At 56.1% G+C, this 21,542-nt stretch overlaps 2 protein-coding genes across 3 annotated transcripts; one reads left to right on the forward strand and one right to left on the reverse strand.

Moving 5' to 3' along the window:
- Positions 1–325: 325 nt before the first annotated feature.
- Positions 326–7,386, reverse strand: MRPL43 (mitochondrial ribosomal protein L43). The gene is made up of 3 exons (XM_048858188.1): positions 7,214–7,386; positions 5,127–5,233; positions 326–566 (listed from the first exon to the last, which is right to left on the reverse strand). Exons 1-3 carry the CDS (start codon positions 7,342–7,344, stop codon positions 337–339), a joined length of 468 nt encoding a protein of 155 aa, XP_048714145.1. The 5' UTR covers positions 7,345–7,386; the 3' UTR covers positions 326–336.
- A 510-nt stretch (positions 7,387–7,896) lies between these two features.
- TWNK (twinkle mtDNA helicase) lies at positions 7,897–21,182 on the forward strand. Of its 2 annotated transcripts, XM_048858304.2 has the most exons (5): positions 7,897–9,223; positions 10,156–10,396; positions 11,178–11,285; positions 16,080–16,221; positions 18,673–21,182. In XM_048858304.2, the coding sequence occupies exons 1-5, from the start codon at positions 7,975–7,977 to the stop codon at positions 18,928–18,930; spliced, it is 1,998 nt and encodes a 665-aa protein (XP_048714261.2). In that variant the 5' UTR covers positions 7,897–7,974; the 3' UTR covers positions 18,931–21,182. The 2 variants fall into 2 exon arrangements, with proteins under 2 accessions (XP_048714261.2, XP_048714262.2); XM_048858305.2 differs by lacking the exon at positions 11,178–11,285.
- The last annotated feature ends 360 nt before the right edge of the window (positions 21,183–21,542 follow it).

Genomic DNA, 21,542 nt, shown 5'->3' on the forward strand with positions numbered 1-21,542 from the left:
AGCTGACTACTAGACACAACAGGAATTAGGACTCCCGGTTCTACTTGCTGCTGAGTGACCAGGGCAAGACTCCTCCCTTCTCTATGCCTCTATTTCCCCATGTGCAAGGTGGGATAAGGGGTCTTTGCATCCCAGGGGGTTTAAGTACTTGGAGGTGTTCAGTTGCAAGGCCCCTGTAGTGCCAAGAGTTACTATTAACGATGGGCTGGGTCAATGGCTGACAGTTCTCAGAAGTATTTAACCCATGGATCCCTGGATCTGAACCAGAGAGGAGTGTTGTTCCCCCTCCCCCCCACCCCGACACACACAATGCTTGGTCACACTCTTTCCAGCAGGTCACACTTTATTAGGCTGCTGCTCCAGTCTGCGCAGGCTCTGCCCTGGGAGGGTGCTCGGCTTGTTGGTGAATGGGTTCCACTGGCCCTGGATGCTGGGGTTGTCTGTGTGGAAGGGCTTGCGGATGCGAATGATCTCCAGCCCCGACTGGTTGGCCAGCTTCTGGACCAGCTGCGTTATCTCAGCCACTGTCTTGTCAGCGATGATCTCTTCCCTCACTGCTCCGTTCACTGGAAGGAGAGAGAAGAGCCCAGGGAGTTAGCCCAGACCTGTCTGGCTGTGCTCTTATCGCCGGACACGCAGGCTACGCTCGGCATGGAGGTCTCTGAAGGCCTGGGGTGCAAAAGAAATGCAGTGGCAAGGCTAGTAATAAAGCACACGTCTGCAGCGCCTCATTTAAAGGGACCCCAATGTGAGCTACATGGACTCTGACCCCCTCCCCCACTGAAATGCAGCCACCTCTGGGGTGGAACATGGCAGCTGTTTGCAACAGTACACAACACTTGAGGATGGGATGCAAAGGAGAAACAATTTAAACTACAGGGGGCTTGGGGCGGTAGGTCACCCTCCCCATTTGGAATTTGGCAGTCGAAATATTGCCCTGATCCACGCCTGCTTAGCTGTAGGTCTGGGCACGTGGCTGCAAGCCAGACTCCTCTGTCCTTCCCACCCAGCTACCCCTCGGAGGGGGATGCAGGAGAGACTCCTACGCTTCTCATAGAATCATAGAATATCAGGGTTGGAAGGGACCTCGGGAGGTATCTAGTCCAACCCCCTGCTCAAAGCAGGACCGATCCCCAATTAAATCATCCCAGCCAGGGCTTTGTCAAGCCTGACCTTAAAAACTTCTAAGGAAGGAGATTCTACCACCTCCCTAGGTAACGCATTCCAGTGTTTCACCACCCTCATAGTGAAAAAGTATTTCCTAATATCCAACCTAAACCTCCCCCACTGCAACTTGAGACCATCACTCCTTGTTCTGTCATCTGCTACCACTGAGAACAGCCTAGAGCCATCCTCTTTGGAACCCCCCTTCAGGTAGTTGAAAGCTAGCTTCAGGCTGAGGGGGCGTCTGGCTTCTGCCCCCAGTGAGAGGCACAAGGATCTGCATCTTGTCAGCTGCATGCGTCATCAAGCCCCCGCAGGAATAACAGGGCCCGTGCTCCCGGCAGCTCAGCAGGAAGGCCCCTCTCTCGATACTCTCAGTGTGTCTCCATGCTGGCACAGCACAGCAAGGGGGCCGTCTTCATTTCTCTCGCCTCCCACCAGTTGCGTGCCTAGCCCTCCCAGGGAATCAACGCAACCCACGCCCAGGCAAGCCCCCTTCCTGCCAGACCCTGGGGCGATTGTTGTGCAAGCTGGGAAGAGGGGCAGCCGCTATTCTTAGCCCAGCGTGATGCGATCTGCAGTGGCAGGTCCCGTTCCGCGAGCGTGCGCTAGAATGTCCTGCGGTTCCTCATGGCCTGATTTTTAAAATCCCTCCGCAGCCCCCTCTGCTCAGCTCTCTGGCTGTGCTGCTGAAAGGGGCTGCGCCGGCCGGGGGGGGAACCGAACAGGAGAGCTCCAGCTAGCGGCAGGGCAGGTTCTCCCTGCACCAAGGCGCCTTGCCTCTGCGGAGCGTCGGAGAGCGGTTCTGAATGGGCCCGTTCCCGGCTAAAGGGCTCCGGCGTGGGTTCAGCTGTCTTAGGGAGCGCTGCGATAGCGCTGGGGGCGGTGCAGGCAGCTGGCCCCCAAGCTGAGACCCCGCCAGCTCGCTGCACACAGGCTGCAGGACTGCTGGCCTCAATACACCTGCCAGCGGCATTCAGAGGCGTCAGTCAGGATGGGCTGACAGGTAGCCGCGGCCCTTGCACTGGGCACGATTTTTGATCGGTGCTCTGGCACCTCACGAAGAGCCAGACAGGAAACATTCAGCTGAAGGGCCAGCAAAGGACTCCTGCTTCCCTGTAACAACACCCGCGTCCCTGCGCTGAACCCAACAGCCCCACTCCAGCCTGACCAAGGGGAGAATGTGCCGCAAGGCCCATGCGGGAGATCCAGGGCCAGGGGTCTCTCCTGAGACCCTCCCACCAGTTATGGAGAGTCAATGGCACTTGTGCCAATTAACCCCTTTGCTGCTGGGAGAAGAGGCCTTGGCTTTCTCCAGGATGTGAGAGTCTCCAGCACTTAACGAGTGCTCAGTGAATGGAACACAGCCGGGTAACGCGCTCCCATCAGGAGCCTGCCAGAGACCTGAGGAGGGGGCAGGCTGGAGGACAAGAAGGGGCGAGTTCTCCTGTAGCTCGGCACTGGCAGGTTTCAGCTCCACTCGGAGAAGCATGTGCAGGGACTCAGTTGGTGTCAGACTGTCCTGGCGAGGACAGCCCAGTTCTCTTCCAATCGCTCCCGGTGTTCAGAGCCCGCTCTGCGGGCAGGGGGACGCAGGGCTGGGGAAGGGAGTTCCCTGGCGGGCATGGGGAGGGTTAAAGCACCAGCAGGAAACTGCACTTTAAGACAACTGCTGATCCTTACAGAGCTGCTTGGGTTTGCCAGCTGGGATAGCCATGCTCTGTGTGATGCCCGGGTGGCAGCCTGGCTAACGGGAGTATGCTATGGCACTCCTGAATAGGAACAGGGCTGCACGCAGGCTGCAGACAGCCATCGCCTTCAGCCAAACCACTGAGCTCTTGAACGCTTCCTCAGTCAGAGACCAGGAGACAACTGGCCATGGGGCTGCAGGCCCAGCAGGGTGGGAGAAGGGGAGCCTGATCGGGGCAGGGCTCAGCAGCAAAGGGATTTGCCAAGTGACCAGCCCCCTCCTCTACCCCTCTCCCAATTACATCTACCTCCTCCCCTCGCCCTGCTCCAGCCCATCCTAAATGCTGCACCTGAACATCACTTACTCCTGCACCCTCACCCGTTGCGAACCACTTCTCTGGCTTCGCAAACTGCTCCCCCTTTGCCTTCAGGGCCTTGTTACACCTCTGCTGGCATCCCCTCCCCCCTTTCTGCTCTCCCAGTGACCCCAGCCTCCATAGCTGCTCTACCATGTCCATCTGTCCCCACGGCTTGGGATACCCTTCCCTTCAGAAACCTCCTGGGCAAATGGCTGCCCTCCCCTGGTCCACATCACTCCTCAAAACTTGCTTCTGCTGCATCACCTACAAGGAAATACTTACCCCTCCCTCCCCCGCCCCAGGTGTGACCGACTGTGCCATCTGATCAAGTGCTAACAGGGCTCTCCTCGCCAGATCATCTAAGCAACTAAACTGAGTGATCCTCTTTCAGCAGCCTGGGTCCCTTCTTATCATGTGTTATATCCTCCCTTGTCTGTCTAGTCCATCATTCAGCCTGTAAGCACTTTGGGACAGGGTCCTGTCTTCTGCCAGCAACCTAGCTGCTTGGGGGCACTGTGCAATGATCTCACCATTTCCAGTGAGCAAAACTCAGAGGCAGAAGTGACTTTCTGTACAGCTACTCCAAGCTCTGAATTGCCAAACAATAACCTACTGCCAGCAAGAGCTGATTCTAAGAGGACATGTCTCAGATCAATGCATTTCCACATGTGATCACATCAATGCCTCTCTAGCCTTTCTGTCCACAGCAAAATGCTGAGTGCTTTGCATTTTCTTCTCCAGATACAGTTCTTTACTCTGCTTTTTGTCTTATTTGTGCATCTGAGAAATCTATTCAGGGAGACAGCACCACCTACCCTTCAGAAGCCGTACTGCGATGCTAAGGTAGTACTTCCCTGGCAAGATGTTAAAAGCCCACTGAAACTGCCTAGATTTCAAATTAGCAGTGTTGCTATAACCACGCACCTGCCAGGAAATGAGACAGACAAGGTGGGTGAGATAATAACTTTTATTGGACCAACTTTTGTTGGTGGAAGAGACAAACCTTTGTGCTACGCAGAGCTGTTCTTCAGGGCTGATCTCTGTGTAGGTTGAAAGCTTGTCTTTGTCTCCTCCACCTGCAGAAATTAGGCCAGTAAAAGACTCTCTCACACACCTTGTCTCTAGTGGATTTCAAGCTGATTTAAATATAATTTCAGGTCCTACATCTGGTCCTCACCAACTGCTGTGGTCTTACAATCACATTTTTAAATTGTTTTTTTCTCTTCTTTCCTGCTGCAGGAGACCCCAAACAGGGGAACTGGAGTACATGAGGCATACGTGCTGTCAAAAGCAAGCTTACACAAACTTCCTTTTAGTTTCTTGTTAGTTCTCTTTGTTGCTTTAACAGATGCATGATTTTCAGACTATGACTAAACTGGGTGTCCATTTAACAAAAGCTATCATTTTCTTGGGCACTTTGACAGCACAATATGAACTGCATTATACTTCCAAGAGCTTATTCCCCCAATCCAGCCATCTGTCTGGTCTGGGTATAGCTTTACTTCGTGGAGTTTGATTTTCTCCATCCACAAAAGACTCGCAGCTCTACCGCCAGAGAAGTCCATTGTCATAAGTCTAGAAGCTGGGGCTTGTCAGTGCTTAAAAATTAATTCAGATTAAGATAGCATGTACATTTAAAGCACTCTAGCTAGTCCTGAATAATTCCATGTGTGGACTCTCTTATTCTAAAGTAAGAATGCCTAGTTCTGGTTTAACTCCACTTTCAAAGAGGATTAAGTTATCTTTTACCTTCATACAGCTCTTCCCTTTAATGCAAGTCTCTTTGATCTGGGAGGAAGCACCCTCCAATGTGATGCTTTAAAACCCATTTTCCGGGATGACTGTTAAATACCAGGGGAATTCTCAACAAGTCTCCCCTTCATTTAAGTTGGAAGCAGCATGTTTCATACTCACAATATTCTGCGACCACTGTGGGACTTCTGCATTTCTGTGGGGTCACATACACCACCACACCAGGGTTCTGCTTGGCAAAGTCCAACACCTTCTCTTCTATGTAGCCTCTACAACAAAAAAGCAGGGAGAAATCAGAGGTGAGGGGTCAGTACTATACCACCTATATGTGAGCTCTATGACCCACCTTACAGAAGGAGTCAGGGTACAGGTGTGCTCCCCTGACGTAGGGACCACCCACCTGGCACCTAGCAGCCCGCTGAGTGAGACACGGGAGCCAGGATGAAAGGTCTGAGTGCAGGGAGTAGGAGCTTAGTGCACAGATCTTAATCTGTCCTCCGTGAGTGCTCAGAGTGCCTGGGGGTCAGGGGTTGCCTGTACATACCTCCCCCTCAGGGTAGAGGTCAGAGTGCAGGGGTCACAGAACCTGCCTGCCCTGGCTAGAGGTCAGAGTGCAGGGGTCACAGCTCCTACCCGCCCAGGATAGAGGTCAGGGGTCGGAGGTCATGGCTCCTGCCCACCCCGGCTAGAGGTCAGGGGTCACAGCTCCTGCCCGCCCCAGCTAGGGGTCGGGGGGTCACGGCTCCTGCCCGCTGCCGGGTTAGAGGTCAGAGTGCAGGGGTCAGGGGGGTCACGGCTCCTGCCCGCTCCCGGGCTAAAGGTCAAAGTGCAGAGGTCAGGGGGGTCAGGGCTCCTGCCCGCCCCGGATAGAGATCAGGGGTCGGGGGATCAGGGCTCCTGCCCGCCCGGGTCAGGGGTTGGGGGGTCACGGCTCCTGCCCGCTCCCAGGTTAGAGGTCAGGGGTCGGGGGGTCAGGGCTCCTGCCCGCTCCCAGGTTAGAGGTCAGGGGTCGGGGGGTCAGGGCTCCTGCCCGCTCCCAGGTTAGAGGTCAGGGGTCGGGGGGTCAGGGCTCCTGCCCGCTCCCAGGTTAGAGGTCAGGGGTCGGGGGGTCAGGGCTCCTGCCCGCTCCCAGGTTAGAGGTCAGGGGTCGGGGGGTCAGGGCTCCTGCCCGCTCCCAGGTTAGAGGTCAGGGGTCGGGGGGTCAGGGCTCCTGCCCGCTCCCAGGTTAGAGGTCAGGGGTCAGAGGTCGGGGGGTCACGGCTCCTGCCCGCTCCCAGGCTAGAGGTCAGGGGTCGGGGGGTCAGGGCTCCTGCCTGCCCCGGTCAGGGGTCAGAGGTCGGGGGGTCAGGGCTCCTGCCTGCCCCGGTCAGGGGTCAGAGGGTCAGGGCTCCTGCCCGCTCCCAGGCTAGAGGTCAGGGGGTCAGGGCTCCTGCCCGCCCCGGATAGAGATCAGGGGTCAGAGGTCGGGGGGTCACGGCTCCTGCCCGCTCCCAGGCTAGAGGTCAGGGGTCGGGGAGTCAGGGCTCTGCCCGCCCCGGTCAGGGGTCAGAGGTCGGGGGGTCAGGGCTCCTGCCCGCTCCCAGGCTAGGGGTCAGGGGTCGGGGGGTCAGGGCTCCTGCCCGCCCCGGTCAGGGGTCAGGGGTCGGGGGGTCAGGGCTCCTGCCCGCCCCGGTCAGGGGTCGGGGGGTCAGGGCTCCTGCCCGCCCCGGTCAGGGGTCAGGGGTCGGGGGGTCAGGGCTCTGCCCGCCCCGGTCAGGGGTCGGGGGGTCAGGGCTCTGCCCGCCCGGGTCAGGGGTCGGGGGGTCAGGGCTCTGCCCGCCCCGGTCAGGGGTCGGGGGGGTCAGGGCTCCTGCCCGCTCCCAGGCTAGAGGTCAGGGGTCGGGGGGTCAGGGCTCTGCCCGCCCCGGTCAGGGGTCGGGGGGTCAGGGCTCTGCCCGCCCCGGTCAGGGGTCAGGGGTCAGGGGTCGGGGGGGTCAGGGCTCCTGCCCGCTCCCAGGCTAGAGGTCAGGGGTCGGGGGGTCAGGGCTCTGCCCGCCCCGGTCAGGGGTCAGGGGTCGGGGGGTCAGGGCTCTGCCCGCCCCGGTCAGGGGTCAGGGGTCGGGGGGTCAGGGCTCTGCCCGCCCGGGTCAGGGGTCAGGGGGTCAGGGCTCTGCCCGCCCCGGTCAGGGGTCAGGGGTCAGGGGTCGGGGGGTCAGGGGTCGGGGGGTCAGGGCTCTGCCCGCCCCGGCTAGGGGTCGCGGGGGACGCACCTGGCCCCGCGCGAGGTCTGCCCGCCGGGGCTGAAGGCCAGGCTGAGGCGCTGCAGCTGACACACGTAGCGGCCCAGCCCGTTGCGCAGGACGCTGCCCAGGTAGCGGCTCGCAGTCCCGCGCGCGGTCATGGCGCCGAGCGGCTCTTCCGGCTCCGGCCCCGCCCCGGAAGTGACGCGGGCTGTTGTGGTTCCGGGGTCGGGGGAGGATGGCGCCTTCCGCGCTGCACGTGCGGGGCCCGGGAGCGGGCGGGGGCGCGCGGGGGGCGCCGGCCTGAGGCGCGGGACCGGGCTCAGCGCTGCTGGGGGGAGGGGCGCCGGGTCAGAGGGGGGCTGCCGGGGGGCAGGGGGACTCCGCGGGGGGGCTGCCGGGGGGGCAGGAGGGGTTGAGGTGGGAGACTCCGCGGGGGGGGGCTGCCGGGGGGGCAGGAGGGGTTGAGGTGGGAGACTCCGCGGGGGGGGGGGCTGCCGGGGGGGCAGGGGGACTCCGGGGGGGGCTGCCGGGGGGCAGGAGGGGTTGAGGTGGGAGGGGGCGCAGGGGGACTCCGCGGGAGGGCTGCCAGGGGGGCAGGAGGGGGTTGAGGTGGCAGGGGGACTCCGTGGGGGGGCTGACGGGGGGGCAGGAGGGGGTTGAGGTGAGAGGGGGTGCAGGGAGACTCCAAGGGAGGGTTGCCGGGGGGGGCAGGGAGACTCCGAGGGGGGGCTGCCGGGGGCAGCCAGGTGAACTTGGGGCACCCTGTGCTGGAGGCTGGCCCCAGTGGGATGATGGGGGTGCCCCCCTCCAGAGCCCCCCTGCGCCTGCTTTCTGTGCTCGCCGGCTGGGCGAGTGGCCGGGGAGCCCCGCGGAGCCTGGGGGCCCTCGCTGGCCCCCCCCAGCGGCACTACAAGAAGGAGACACTCCCTGCCTCCGAGGGCCCCATCCCGCCCGTGACCATCACCGAGATCCGCCAGTACCTGCGAGCCCAGGGCATCTCCTTCCACGACGGCTACAGCTGCCTGCATGTGCCCAGCCTCTTCGTGGAGGGGCCGGGAGAGCAGCAGCAGCCCCCCACTGGCAGCGCCCGCTACAGCCTCTTCATCGACAAGACCACGGGCAGCTTCGTGTGCACGGCCACCCTGGCCGAGGGCACTTGGCAGGACTTCCAGGCTAGCGTGGAGCTGAAGCACAAAGGAGTCCCTCATGCTGGCCTGGAGCAGCTTGACTGGGTGGACCAGACTGGGGAGGATGCCCGCCATATCTGGGACCGGGCCCTGCCGCTCTGGGAGCTGCTGGATGAGGAGGAGACTCGGACGGCCAAGGCCATGTTCGGCATCTCCAAGGTGTCGGACGCCACCCTAAAACGCTTCGGGGTGCGCTACCTGAGGGCTGCTCGCACCCTAGTCTTCCCCTGGTTCAGCCCCCGTGGCACCGGCCTGAAGGGCCTGAAGCTGCTGGGGGCCGAGTGCCAGGGGGACACGGTACGTTACGTGGAGAACACTCTGCCGCGGCCGAGTGCCTATCACAACCTCTTCGGGCTGCCCCTGATCGGCCGCAGAGACACAGAGGTGGTGCTGACAGGCCGGGAGCTGGACACCCTGGCACTGTACCAGGCTACTGGCTTGCCCAGCTTGTCCTTACCCCGGGGGGCTACCTGCCTGCCTCCAGCCCTGCTTCCCTACCTAGAGCAGTTCAAGCGCATCACCCTGTGGCTGGGCGAAGACTTCCGCTCCTGGGAGGCTGCCAAGCTCTTCGCCCGCAAACTGAACCCCAAGCGCTGCTCCCTGGTGCGACCCGGTGACCAGCAGCCCCGGCCCCTGGAGGCTTTCACCCGCGGCATGAACCTCTCCAAGATCCTCCGTTCCGCCCTGCCTGCCGGTCACAAGTCAATCATCTCCTTCCGCCAGCTGCGGGACGAGGTCTTTGGGGAGCTGTCCAACGTGGAGCAGGTGGCCGGGGTCAGGTGGGCCCGCTTCCCTGAGCTGAACAAACTCCTCAAAGGCCACCGCAAAGGGGAGCTCACCATCTTCACAGGTGACTGGCTAGTGGCGTGAGGGAGGGGGCTGGGAGAGTGGGACTCCTCTGACACCTTCGGCCTCTGTTTTTGAGCACTTCATCCCTCTGTCTTTCTTTGACCTAGTCGGGTTGTGGGGTCTCTCCATTCCTGCAGAGGCGCTCTTGTCACTCCCCTTGTCATTGATAGTACTCCTATAGCCAGGACTCAGTTGAGGTGGCTCCTACAGACTTGTGGGTTCCTGTTTAATCCTCTCTTCCTCACCTGGAATTACTGGTAATGTCATATCTTGCACTGTAACAGCTGACTGTGATGTTACCAGGAGCCAGTTTGATTTCCAGTGAGGAATGAGCAGCAGGAGCTGCCAGACATTGAAGCGATAGAGCCTCTTTTCATACCATTGGATTTAGAAATTATATTCCCTCTTGTTCCCGCCCCCACTGGAAAATGTAAGATACCTGCAGAAGTTTCTGAAGGACTCTTGGGCTCAGTTGATCCTGTTGAAGTCCATCCAGGTAAACGTGGCTCAGTTTCTTTTTTCCAGGCTGCTTTAAGTGAGGTGTAAATTCCCTGTGCATCTAGCCCGCCTGTTACTGCGGGCATGGTCACGAGAGGTCGTACGCTAGTCCCGCATCACTGGTTTCATCTGGAGAACCCTCTTGTGAGGGTGTACGTAACTCAGCACAGAATCTGGCCCTTCAGCATTAGAGACAGAAAAGACCTGTTGGGTCTCATTGAGTCCTTGACCAGTGGAGGGCTGGGCCCTGCAGTATATTCCCCAGTGACTTCTCCACCCCAGATAAGTGGCTCTCAACTAGGGAGGTTCTTCCCTTGTCCTAGTCTCTATTAGGAAGAGTTTCCTGATGTTCAACCCCCTGCAGCATTCTCTGGCTGGCAAGGCAGGAGAGCCTGTCAGTTCTAGCTCTCATTGAACCTATTTCCATTGAAACAGGCCCGACGGGCAGTGGGAAAACTACCTTTATCAGCGAGTATGCCCTGGACCTCTGCATGCAGGGGGTGAACACCCTGTGGGGAAGTTTTGAGATTAACAACGTGCGCCTGGCCAAGATCATGCTGACCCAGTTTGCGGTCAGGCGGCTGGAGGAGCAACTGGACCAGTTCGACGAGTGGGCAGACAAGTTTGAGGACCTGCCACTCTACTTCATGACCTTCCATGGGCACCAAAGCATCAAGTAACGTATCTGCCAGCAGCCCCGCTCTTGCACATCCACACTCGTGAGACCTTTGCATCACATTCACCATGGCGGCAGTGATCTGCCCCCAGAATATTTCGTATTAATATAACGTGCTGTGGGGCAGACAGGGGCACAGGGAGGTGAAGGGAGTTCCCCAGGATCACACAAGAGCTGCCAGTAGAGTCGGGTTAGAACTAGGCAGTTCTTGACTCCAAGTCTTGTGCCCAGTCCACTGGACCACACCTCCGAGAGGGACCTGGAGGGTCCTGTGTTGCTATGCAGACTGTGATCTGGGGCGCTTAGATGGGCTGGATGGAATCACCAGAGCCATTTGGTACCTAATGCTGCAAATGCCTGCCGTCTGCTGCAGGTCACTTGAGGGAACACACCTTTGCCTCTGGGGGAAGAGAACAGCAGCAGCATTACAGACGAGGAAGGATCAGGCCTTTCGTTTGGCATCTTACAGCCAAAAGTGTGTCTGTGATGCCTTCTGTCCAAAGCACCTTGTGAGTGTCGATTTAATTAACCACACGGCCCAGCCTGTAGATCAGGGTGCAAACCCCTTGTGTAGCCGGTAGGCTGAGGTGGTGACTTGCCCAAGGTCTTGCAGTGAGTCAGTGGCACAGCTAGGAATTGCTCTTCACAGTCCCCGTCCCATGCTCCAACCACAATCCCTTCATTCCTCCTCTCACCTTCACAGGAACCAGCTTCTCTGGTGCCTCATTTGCCTGGGCTGAATGCGTGTGACTGAGGCACCTTCTTCTCCTTTCCCCCTCAGGACGGTGATAGAGACCATGCTGCACGCAGTGTACATGTATGATATCAGCCACGTGGTCATTGACAATCTCCAGTTCATGATGGGGCAGGAGCAGCTCACTGTGGACAGGTGACCCTCTTCCCTCTTACTTGGCGCGTTCCACTCATGCTGCTTCTCCCCGGCCTAGAACCTCCTCATGCAGTCCTCTCCAGTGTAACCATGGAACCTGGTTCCTTAGGGCCCCATCTCACTCCTCCTCCTTCTTCTTACCTTGACCCATGTGTGCCAGGGAGTCTTTCCTCATCTAGAGGCGCTGCCTGTATTATGTATTTAGGGAATTTGGTTTTATTACTGTCTGCATTGTGGCAGCACCTAGGGGCCCTAAGTCATAGACCAGGTCTCGTTGTGCTAGGCGCTCTATCGATAAAATACCTTTGAAGAGAATGTCCCGTTAGTCAGTGCCTGCAAGGTGAGCCCTGGCATTTACACCGTTTTCTGGGTTTAGATTTTTTGGTGCAAAGTGTTTTCTCAGCTGGGAATCTTACGTGACAAGAAGATCAGGGCAAAAGGGGGGAAAGCATTCCTTCAGGTGGGTTCGTATTAGGAGATACATTAAAAGCTGTTTTATCCGGCATGTTAGGGGAATGGAGGATGCTGGTAAGTGAAAAATGACAGTTAACTAAGAGGGAGGGAGTTTGGGCGCATGGCTGGGGGTTGGGGCGCGGGAGGGTGTGTGCATGGCGCAGACCCTGAGAGGGAGTTTGGGTGCAGGAGAAGGCTTGGGGCAGGGAGTTGGGGGATGGGAGGGGCCACGGGGTACCAGATATGGGGAGCACTCACTTCAGGCGGCTCCCCGCAAGCGGTGACCTGTCCCAGCTGCTCCTAGGTGGAGGCACGGCAAGCAGCTCTGTGCGCTGCCCCAGCCCCGCCCCAAGTGCTGCCTGGCCAATGGGAGCTGCAGGGGCAGCGCCTGAGGGCAGAGGCAGCGTGCAGAGTTGCCTGTCGCGCTTCCGCCTAGGAGCAGACGGGACAGGTTGTCGCTTGTGAGGAGCCACGCGAGGTGAGCACCCCCCAGATCCCGCACCCCTCTCCTGCGCCCCAACCCCCTGCCGGCCCCACGCCAACTGGACTATAAACTGGATTTTCAACGAAGATCAGAAATGCTGGTTTAGAGAGCTTTCTGGTTGGTGAAGTGCCAGAAAGTAGCTTTTACTGTACCAAGGTGAGTCCCTCTCTGATGTGACTTTGTGTGTGGTGCTGCAGTGTTTGAGTTATGGTATAAAAACCTAATGGATTAAAAATGGTTCATTGGTGGGGGGATATTTAAATTATTTTATTTACTAGAATGATTTTGTGCTTCTCCAGCCCCTGCAGGATCTCAAGGAGCTTTGCAAATGTAGCAACCTGATACACTGACAGTGCACAGGGGTCACTTCAGCCACTGCTGAAATGCGGTGTCTTCTGGGGAATGAGGGGGAGCTGTCTGACAGTGCTCAGCAACACCAGGTAGCATTTTAGTGCTGGAAGGGCGCTTACTGTACTGAAGCTGCGGGGGGTTATAGGGAGGCAGAATGCACCTGAGTTGGCGTTTGGCCCCGGATTATGGGGTCTTTGTGACACACAAGAGATGAGCACTTTGCTTTCTATGTAGCAGCCTTTCCTTTTAAAGAGGCACTGCTTGTTGTTTGCTGCAGGACCCCGTTGTGCCAGGCACCGTAAAAACACAGCAAGAGACAGTCCCTGCCCCAAAGAGCTTAGTCCAAAACTAGATTGACATTGAGATTTCTCAAGCGCTCGGGTCCCCAGGAACCAATCTCGATGGGGATGACACAGGACCGGGCCCTTCATCTTAGCGCCTCAAAGTGCTTCCCAAACATCAGCGGCCAGAGCCTCTGCTGATACGATTGGGTGCAGCTCCACTGAAGTCTACCCACCAGCACCTGTCCCATCCTCTCTCAATCCTCATGTGGGGCAGGGAAGCCTTAGTAGAGGGGTACATTGAAATGCAAAGAGATTAAGCAACTTGACTAGGGTCATGCTGGAGTGTGTGTCAGAACCGGGAATAGAGCCCAGGAGTCCTGACTCCATCTTCTGCGCTCATCACTGCATGGTGCTCTAGCTGCTAGCAGGAAGGATGGCTTAGTGGATAGGGGACCGCCTCGGACTTGGGTGCTGTGGGTTCAGTTCCCCACTCTGCCATAGACTTCCTGGGTGACCTTGGGCAAGTCACTCAGTCTCTATGCCTCAGTTTCCCATCTGAGCAATGGGGACAGTAGCTCTGCCTTGCCTCCCAGGGGCATCGGCTCCATCAGTGAGCCTGAGGTGCTGAGGGCAATGGGAGTCAGACAGTCCCTAGAGAGATGGATAATCACCAGGAAATGAGAGATGTAGAGAAACAGTCTATATCAGGCAGGGCTCATTTCACTTCCTAATGGTAGTGTAAGTTCCCCTCTTTCCTCAAAACTGCATCTTGCCCTCACTTCATGCCCCACTGCTGTTGCAAACCAGAGCTGAGGAACACCCCGCTCTGGCTGGCTCTTTACCATCCCCAAGCCCCACATGAAATGACCCCCTCTGCTTGCTAGCTGGGCAGAGAGCGGCATGTTCGATGCCACGCTTCTGGCTCTTAAGCAGGGTCTGGTACCCTGCAGGAGCGGGACTTGTGACTCTCCAATTTATGCTATCCCTTTGGGTGCCGTCACTGCCTATAAACTGGAATCGCCTGATTGCCTCTGTGAGAAGGGATGAAGACAGGCTCCGGGGCTCTCTGGATTGCAGGGAGGCTGGTCTCTTTATTCTGCTCTCAGATTTCACCCCATCCAAAACCCCAGTTTATTGCTGAGATGGAATAGTGGGGGCTTTATCTGGTAAAGAGCTCTGCTTTTTAAAACTGGAGACTGCATGACCATGCCTGTAAGAGTAATTTTTTTGTTCAAAGTTGGTAACAAGTGTTATAGGCTAATTAGGGTGTGCTGAATCCAGATACGGTTGTTCCCAAGCTGTACATTGTGTACAAAGGCCTCTGCAGTGAGAACAAGGTAGCACATGGAAATCACTGACGGTTCAATCTTTATTACCTTTGTGTTTAGGATTAACAAACTTCAGTTGGATTTTACTGAGCTACAGGATGTAATAAAAGTGAGCAAACAATATGCACAATCTTTATCAAGATATTGAATTTCAGCTTTTATTTGGCAACAGGTACTAGGAATATTTGAATGTAATACCACCAGGAAAGAGTGTGTTTATGCAGCTCTTATATATTGAGCATTACCACCTTCAAACAAAAAAGCTGATTTAACTATTAGAAACACAACGCCTAATCTGGAAACACCTGCTTTGAAAACAAGTGAAAGTACTTTCTTGACTGAACGTTAAGGGAACATTTGAATGCACACGTGTTAATGTTGTACTAGATCACAAAACTTTGGGTCTTGACAGCGGCAGATTGAATCAACTTCGGATTAGGTCTCTCGTTATGACACGCCTACTTATTTAATGCAGCCATCCTAAGTGTCAGAGACATTGACAGAACCTTGTTCCAGTTTTCTACGTTTGCATGCTCCTGCACAAACAAGCTGTGCTGTCCTGTGCCCGCATCACTGACTTTTGCACCCTCTTGTGCAGCCACAGAATATGGTGGTATTGGTGGCAGTGACCACCGACTCTGTCCTCCTGTTTCCAACCCATTGTATTGCATCTTCTCTTTACTGGCTACTGCCTCCCTTATTCTGTGCATCCTTGTTCACCTGCTTCACGCACATCTTCTCTACTTGATTCCTGGCAAATAATCCAGAGACTAGGAACTCAGGTGGCTCTATTGAGACTTACATGCAGTTCCATGTTTTACTTACAACTGTGACCAACTGGAGTGTCATAAACCACTGCCCCATCTAACTGCTGTTGCTTTATTTGTAAAATATATCATCACAACCACTTCTGTGTTAATTTTCCCTCACTACAAAGCATGATGGGCTATGAAACCAAGGCCAAGCATCTGAGAAAATGATTTCACATATTACAGGAAAAATAACTTCCAAGCTATGATTAACTTATTGCTAATATTAAGGTCTGTGGATGACTGGATATTATAAAGAGTTGAATACTAGGGTGCAAAAGGTGTTAAAACCGTGATGTGTGTCATTTCAGTTCTGTTCTTAAGAGACTGAAAGGGAATTATGCCAGATAATATGACAAGTTCAAGCACGCCCAGTTGGTGTTTCAAACCTTTCTGGGGAATTTTAGCGGCTATGTTTGTTTGAGGGTCTAAACGTCAGAATTCAGCTTGGTGACAATCATTTTCAAAATCAGCAGGTTCCAGTTATGGTAGAGGAAGTTGATACCAGCTTTTAACAAAGCGTGCAACTAGACCCCTTCTAGAGGATGGACTGAGATTTCTGTCTAGTCTAATGGTTTGTTTGTTTGGAGCAGGAATCTGGCAATCAGGACTCCTGGATACTAGTCCCGCCTCTACCTGGTTGTGTGAACGTTGGGGAGTCACTCCCCTTCTGCCTCCATTTGCTCATCTGTTAAGTGGGGATAATGGTCCTTTTAACCCACCACCTCTATGGAGCTGTCGATGTGCAGTGTGTCTGAGCACCTCATAATCATTAGCATATTTATCCTCACAGCACCCCCATGAGGCAGGGCAGGGTTGTTACCCCATTTCACAGATGGGGAACTGAGGCACAGAGAGGCTAAGTGATGTGCCTGAGATCACCCAGTCTGTTGCAGAGCAGGGATTCAAACCCAGCTCTCCCAAGTCCTCGGTTAGCACTCCAACTATTAGACCATCCTCCTCTTTAATTGCACTGTCACTGTTTGCAAGAGGCTCGTTGCCTGCGTGTGGGAAGCACTTCCCGGAGCCATGCCATGAGCAATGTCTCTTCCTCATCTCACCCCCTTGCCGTCTTGCTGTTCCAGGCTTGCGGTCCAAGACTACATCGTGGGTGCCTTCCGGAAGTTTGCCACGGACAACAGTTGTCACGTGAGCCTGGTCATCCACCCTCGGAAGGAGGACGAAGAGCGAGAGCTTCAGACGGCCTCTATATTTGGGTCTGCGAAGGTGAGCGGCTATTGGGAATAACCCAGGATTGGATCTGCTCAGGCTGTGTCAGCAGCTGGCCAGGAGTCGTGTGTCAAATGGAGCAATTTACAATTGCCTGTCTTAAAAGAGTTTATTTGAGCATAAGCTTTCGTGAGCTACAGCTCACTTCATCAGATGCTACAGCTCACGAAAGCTTATGCTCAAATAAATTGGTTAGTCTCTAAGGTGCCACAAGTACTCCTTTTCTTTTTGCGAATACAGACTAGCACGGCTGCTACTCTGAAACCTGTTAAGAGTTCGTGGCCCATGCGGACTCCATCTCCCAGAATGCAGTGCTCTGTCGTGATGCGTCTTCCTGGCTACCGTGGCCCTTGTATATGGCTTTGCTTGCGTAGAAATGAGCCCGTGCCCGTGCGGGGCTGTTCCCTACAGCACAGTCCTGATGGTCACTGGTAGCAATTTGTGCACCTGGGTCACTGATAACTTCTGGTCTCAGCCCAGAGAGGAGCAGGTGTCTTGTAAATTGTGAGTAAAACTGGTTTAGGCAGTTCCAGGTCTGGCACCTTCCCCTAGTATCTAGACCCCACTTCCAGGCACCTACGTGTGGAAGTTCCGGTGGGTTTGTTTTGCAGTCCTGGTGGTTGCGCTTTATCCCTTTGGGACCAGAGCGGGTTAGGAGCCCTCTTCTGGGAATAAAATCAGTGAACAGCGGGACGTCAGCTAGGGGCATGCTCTGGTGAAGGAGAGTGTAGACCTACTCTTAGTGTGGGAGACTGGGGGGATGTGTGCATGAACAACCCTCCCTGAGCTGTATTGGGCTCTCTAGGTGATCTGGGAGCATGCAGTCTCTTAAGGGGGGGGTGTATACGAAGGCGAGTCCCGACGCACAGCGGGGCGTCGGGGCCACACCAGGCTGCAACAGGCTCTGTGCCCTCCTGCGAGCCCCAGTCGTACATCTCTGTTCAGTGAGTTTGTCCTCATGTGGCTTTAAACGGAGAGCCCTTGAGTGCGGCTCCAAGCCAGTGGTTAGACCCGTCCTGGTCTGCCTTCATTAAATGCTTTCTGATGTGCCAGCCACCCTCGAGGGAGTGGGGCTGTAATTTCCTTCTTGAGGATCCAGGCCGGTTTTCTTTCCTCCCATGTGGTGACGTGTGGAGTGCAAAGGAGGCTCTGTCTCTCAGGGACACTTGTACCTGCTTCCCAGTGTCTTGCCGTCCCTAGTGGCCCGAGTAATGTAGGAGTCCAAAGGGCTGGAGTGTCCCAGAACAGTAAATAGCCATGAGCCGGTGTCTCCGAACGGTCCCAGAGGTCCTGACTATGGCAACCTGGCCCGGTCCCCATTCTGGCTGGCCCCGGTCTCTCGTGACTGGACCTAGTTGCTGGGTCCCAGCCACCCGGGTGTGGGCAGAGCCTGGTCGCTGGTCTGATGCTGGCTCTGTAGGGGTCACTCCCTATCTCTGCGCCCTTCCGTGGGACAGGCAACTCTGCTGTCCTGCTGCCCCTGGGACCAGGGCCTCTGATGATCTCCTGAACCCCCTTAGCCCCATGGCTTATGCTTGCCCCCACCCAGGCTGTGGCCACTCTGGGCTCCTAGTTTAACCCCTTCAGGGACAGCGTGGCAGAAAGGCCAGGAGCACAGGGGCTTTCCCAGCCACTGGAAAGCCACCATTCATTGCAAAACAACAAAATTCCTGAGACATCCCTCCCACACGCACTCCTCTGAGTCGGGAGTCTTGTCAGCGTGTCAGGCTGGGCAGAGGCCCTCCTGCCTTTTCCCTCTCCAGCCTGGGCTGGCTTGTGGCTACGGTCTCTGCCCAGGCTGCCCCCCTCCTGCGGTCTCTGCCCCCTTTTTCCAGGTGCCCAGGGTGAGAAACTCCAGCCCTTTCCCCCAGCCAGGCTTCTGCCTCGAGAGAGTTCATTGTTCCATGGGGTCTGGCCAGCAAATCAAAGCTGACGGGCCTAGGTTGTTCTGGGACGGCTTCGCAATCCTAGTGATTCAGCCCTTTCCCAGCCCGGCACCTATCGGGAATGCAGCTCGCCGGCGGCCCTTGGCGGGGCTGGCAGCTTTCAGCACAGAACCAACTGGGAGACAGGGTACAAACAGAATCTGACACAAGCACGTCCCGCTCTGTCCCACTCACAGTTCGGTCATTACCGATCCCAGTGCACTTTCCCCAAGCGCCAGGGGCTAAATTCAAATCGTGCGAGTCACACTCTGCCTACCATCTCCTATAGTTTTAATTGGCTGTGGAATTCTTCACTTCCTATCCCCTAGTGTTGCTGGGTGCTGTTGGATGTGCGTTCTGCCCCAGAGGTGACTGCATTTCCGAGGTGCACAAGGCATTTATGTTTGCATAAACGCACAGGCACTGCCTGAAGTACTCTGGGACCCTTCAGTCTGACAGGTGTGTGTCCAAGTCCAGGTACCTCTCTCCCCATGGCCTTCTCCTTTCTCTCTCTCACATCCAGGCCAGCCAGGAGGCCGATAACGTGCTGATCCTCCAGGACAGGAAGCTGGTGACGGGGCCAGGGAAGCGATACCTACAGGTGTCAAAGAACCGCTTTGATGGGGACGTGGGGGTCTTCCCCCTGGAGTTCAGCAAAGCGTCCCTCACCTTCTCCACCCCTATCAAGGGGAAGACCCGGCTGAAGAAGGTGAAAGATGACAGTGGAGCGCCGCCCAAGCAGGCTCCGGCTGGAGGCAGCGGGGCCTCTAAGAAGCAGTGACCCAGCCCATGGAATGGGCTGCTCTGGCAAAATCCCTTCCCCGGGGCACTCCTCGGCCAGTGTTCACCCCAGCCCTGAGGGGAAGGGGGCTGGAGCAGAGGAGATGTTAACCCTAACCCTAAGGGGTGTTCCCTGTGCTGCTGGCCTGGCCAGGCCTGGGTTTCCTGCAGGCTCCTCACCCCTCTGTGGGGAACCTCGGCTGGGTTGTGTTTGGGGAGGAGGAATCACACACCTACCTCTGCGTTACGGTCAGATGATAAGCTATAAACAACACCCCGGCTGACGGAAGGCGAGATGGACACAGGATGGGGCACAGGGGGAGTCCTGTGTGTTATGCCCCCGTCTGTTCACTTAGCACAGGTCCCTGTCCGTTTGTCCCTGGGGAGCCGTATGTCCGGACGCTGGGGTGCTGAGTCGGTGTTGCCTTTGGGCTGGATGTCTGTTTGCCAGACCCTCTCTGCTTGCTCCCATCCCTGGAGTATTTCAGCCAGTGTGGGTAAATCCTGACCCCACACCCTGGCACCGAGCAGGACACTGGTGTATTTAAAAACTCCAGTGACACGGTGTGTGATTCCCTGTTCTGTGAGCGGGATAACTTACCAGGGACGTGTAGCAGGCTGGTGCACAGATCCCTCCCCTCCGCAGAGCGGGACTCCTAGCCAGGTGTGGGTCACAAGCCAGTGTGAGTTTGCCAGGGCTTCTTGACTCAGTCCCTACTGCACGTCTGGTCTGTGTCATAAAACTGCTGCTGAATTAGCTCCTCTTGTCTCAGGAGACCTCCCTCCCTTCAGTCCTGGACTGGGATGGTGGTTCTGCAGGCCAGTCTGGAGGGGCACCAGCAGAACTGGGCAGTTCCCAATGCTGGACTAGGTCGGGATTGAGAGGCACCGACAGAGTTCTGCAGGGCTGGGATAGCAGGCAGTTGCAGGTTGGGATTTAGGGGCACCGGCAGAGCTGTGGGGGGCTGTATGTGATGAGTGAAGTGCATAGCCAAAGCTGTGTGGGTGGAGGGGTACCCAGCTCCGGCCCACACTGTCACATGAATCCCTCACTTCCACAAGCCCTGGGAGAAGGTAGGAGGGAACGGGAGGTGCAGGGCGGAAGCCAAGTGCCCAGTGACTTGGGGGCTCATGGCAGAGAAGCAGAAGTGACACAGCTGATGGCGCTTGTTCCTGCCTGGTGCCCATAAAACAGATTGTGGGGTAATCACCAGCACTGCTCTCGTAGTGTGTGCGTGGTGATTGTGAAGCCCCTGTGTGGCCGCTCAGGAGCCAGGGGTGCTTACCAGCGTCACACAGTTGTCACATCTGGAGTCTGTGGGCTGCACCTACTTTGCTTATACAATTATTTTAAAATCACAATAGGCCCAAGCCAGCAATGTGCTGAGAGCCCTCCGTTGCCATTGACTGCTTCTGAGCTCACGTGGCCGGGACCTTTTGTTACCGGATTCTCTCTGATTTGAATTGCCCCACAATCTGGGGGAGAACAGGCCTGTGTGAATGCACCAGCAATAAAATCCCAGCTGTTCAGCTCTTCCCTTGCCCTGCAGCAGGCCACGCTGTCGTGACCTCTGCTCCGTTCAGCTGGGCTCTGGGATTCCAGCCCTCACTGCCCCAGCGGCGCTGGGTTTCTTTGAAGATTAAATAATGCTGCTTGTGTCTGAGGCGGGTCCCAGAGTGGGGCATTGTGAAGGAAATGGAGCCCCCCCCAGTGCACAGGATGGGGGGATTTCTGAGGGGGTTTTATAAACCATGGTCCCAAAAGACTTTTCAGAGGACAGTTTGGATTTATTCCCTCCTTGCCCAGGATTTGGAACCCAAACATTGCAGCCTCGGGCTGGTGCATGGGAACCAGACCCTGAATCTGACAGTCTCAGCTGACTGAAGCTCAGAAGGCAAACGGAATCCGTTGTGCAAAGTAAATTAGGGTTTTATAAATCCCTCTGGCTAGGCCTGGTTGTGCTGGCTGGTCTCTAATGTGACGGAGATTATGAAATGGCTTGCAGAGCTCTCCCTGTATGGCTGTCTGCACTCCCGTGTGTGCGTAGGAAGGCAGACTCCGGGGGAAGTGCTTTTCAATCAGTGTCGAATGCTGACTACTGTGATTTGGGGTTCCGTTGCACTGGGAGGGAAAACCTCCCCAATGACTGACTCGGCAGTAATTTTGTACACACTAGGGTGTGAAAAAGATCATGTGGATTAGATATTTTGTCTACAGCTTGTCATTTGATTAAAAACAAAGGTGGCTTTTCAGTGCTGCTTTGTCCTGGTTTTGCCCACAAGGTGTCAGTCTGCGTTAGACTTGAATCTTCTCTTTCTTTTCAAAAGGAAAACTTGATGGAACTTTCCTCAAATTCCCAGCCTCATGTGCAGTTCCTCTGTGTAGCACTAAGCGTCTTGATTTTACGCTGAGCTCAGAAGTCTCCATTCCTCAGGCTATGGCTGCTGGCTGAGCCAGCGCTTTCAGAGCGTGGGTTTGCTTTACCTTTGAATGACCCTTTGAAACTCAAGCAGGGCCAGACTGTGAGATCCCCCTGCTCCTGGTGGGTAGTGCGTGACTCCACGTCCATGGAACAGCTAATACACACAAGAGCGAAGGTGCTGGAGAGGGAG

Source organism: Caretta caretta, chromosome 7 (genome assembly GCF_965140235.1).
Source record: "Caretta caretta isolate rCarCar2 chromosome 7, rCarCar1.hap1, whole genome shotgun sequence".
NCBI classification, from domain to species: Eukaryota; Metazoa; Chordata; order Testudines; family Cheloniidae; genus Caretta; species Caretta caretta.

What these genes read in the sequence shown, in the direction of transcription:
- MRPL43 (XM_048858188.1), bottom strand. Translation starts at nt 7,344, where the DNA reads ATGACCGCGCGCGGGACTGCGAGCCGCTACCTGGGCAGCGTCCTGCGC. An exon ending in CAGACCTCGCGCGGGGCCAG is followed by an intron (nt 5,234 to 7,213) that starts GTGCGTCCCCCG and finishes TTTTTGTTGTAG; the next exon opens with AGGCTACATAGAAGAGAAGG. An exon ending in CACAGTGGTCGCAGAATATT is followed by an intron (nt 567 to 5,126) that starts GTGAGTATGAAA and finishes CTCTCCTTCCAG; the next exon opens with TGAACGGAGCAGTGAGGGAA.
- TWNK (XM_048858304.2), top strand. Translation starts at nt 7,975, where the DNA reads ATGATGGGGGTGCCCCCCTCCAGAGCCCCCCTGCGCCTGCTTTCTGTG. An exon ending in GGAGCTCACCATCTTCACAG is followed by an intron (nt 9,224 to 10,155) that starts GTGACTGGCTAG and finishes CCATTGAAACAG; the next exon opens with GCCCGACGGGCAGTGGGAAA. An exon ending in CTATATTTGGGTCTGCGAAG is followed by an intron (nt 16,222 to 18,672) that starts GTGAGCGGCTAT and finishes TCTCACATCCAG; the next exon opens with GCCAGCCAGGAGGCCGATAA.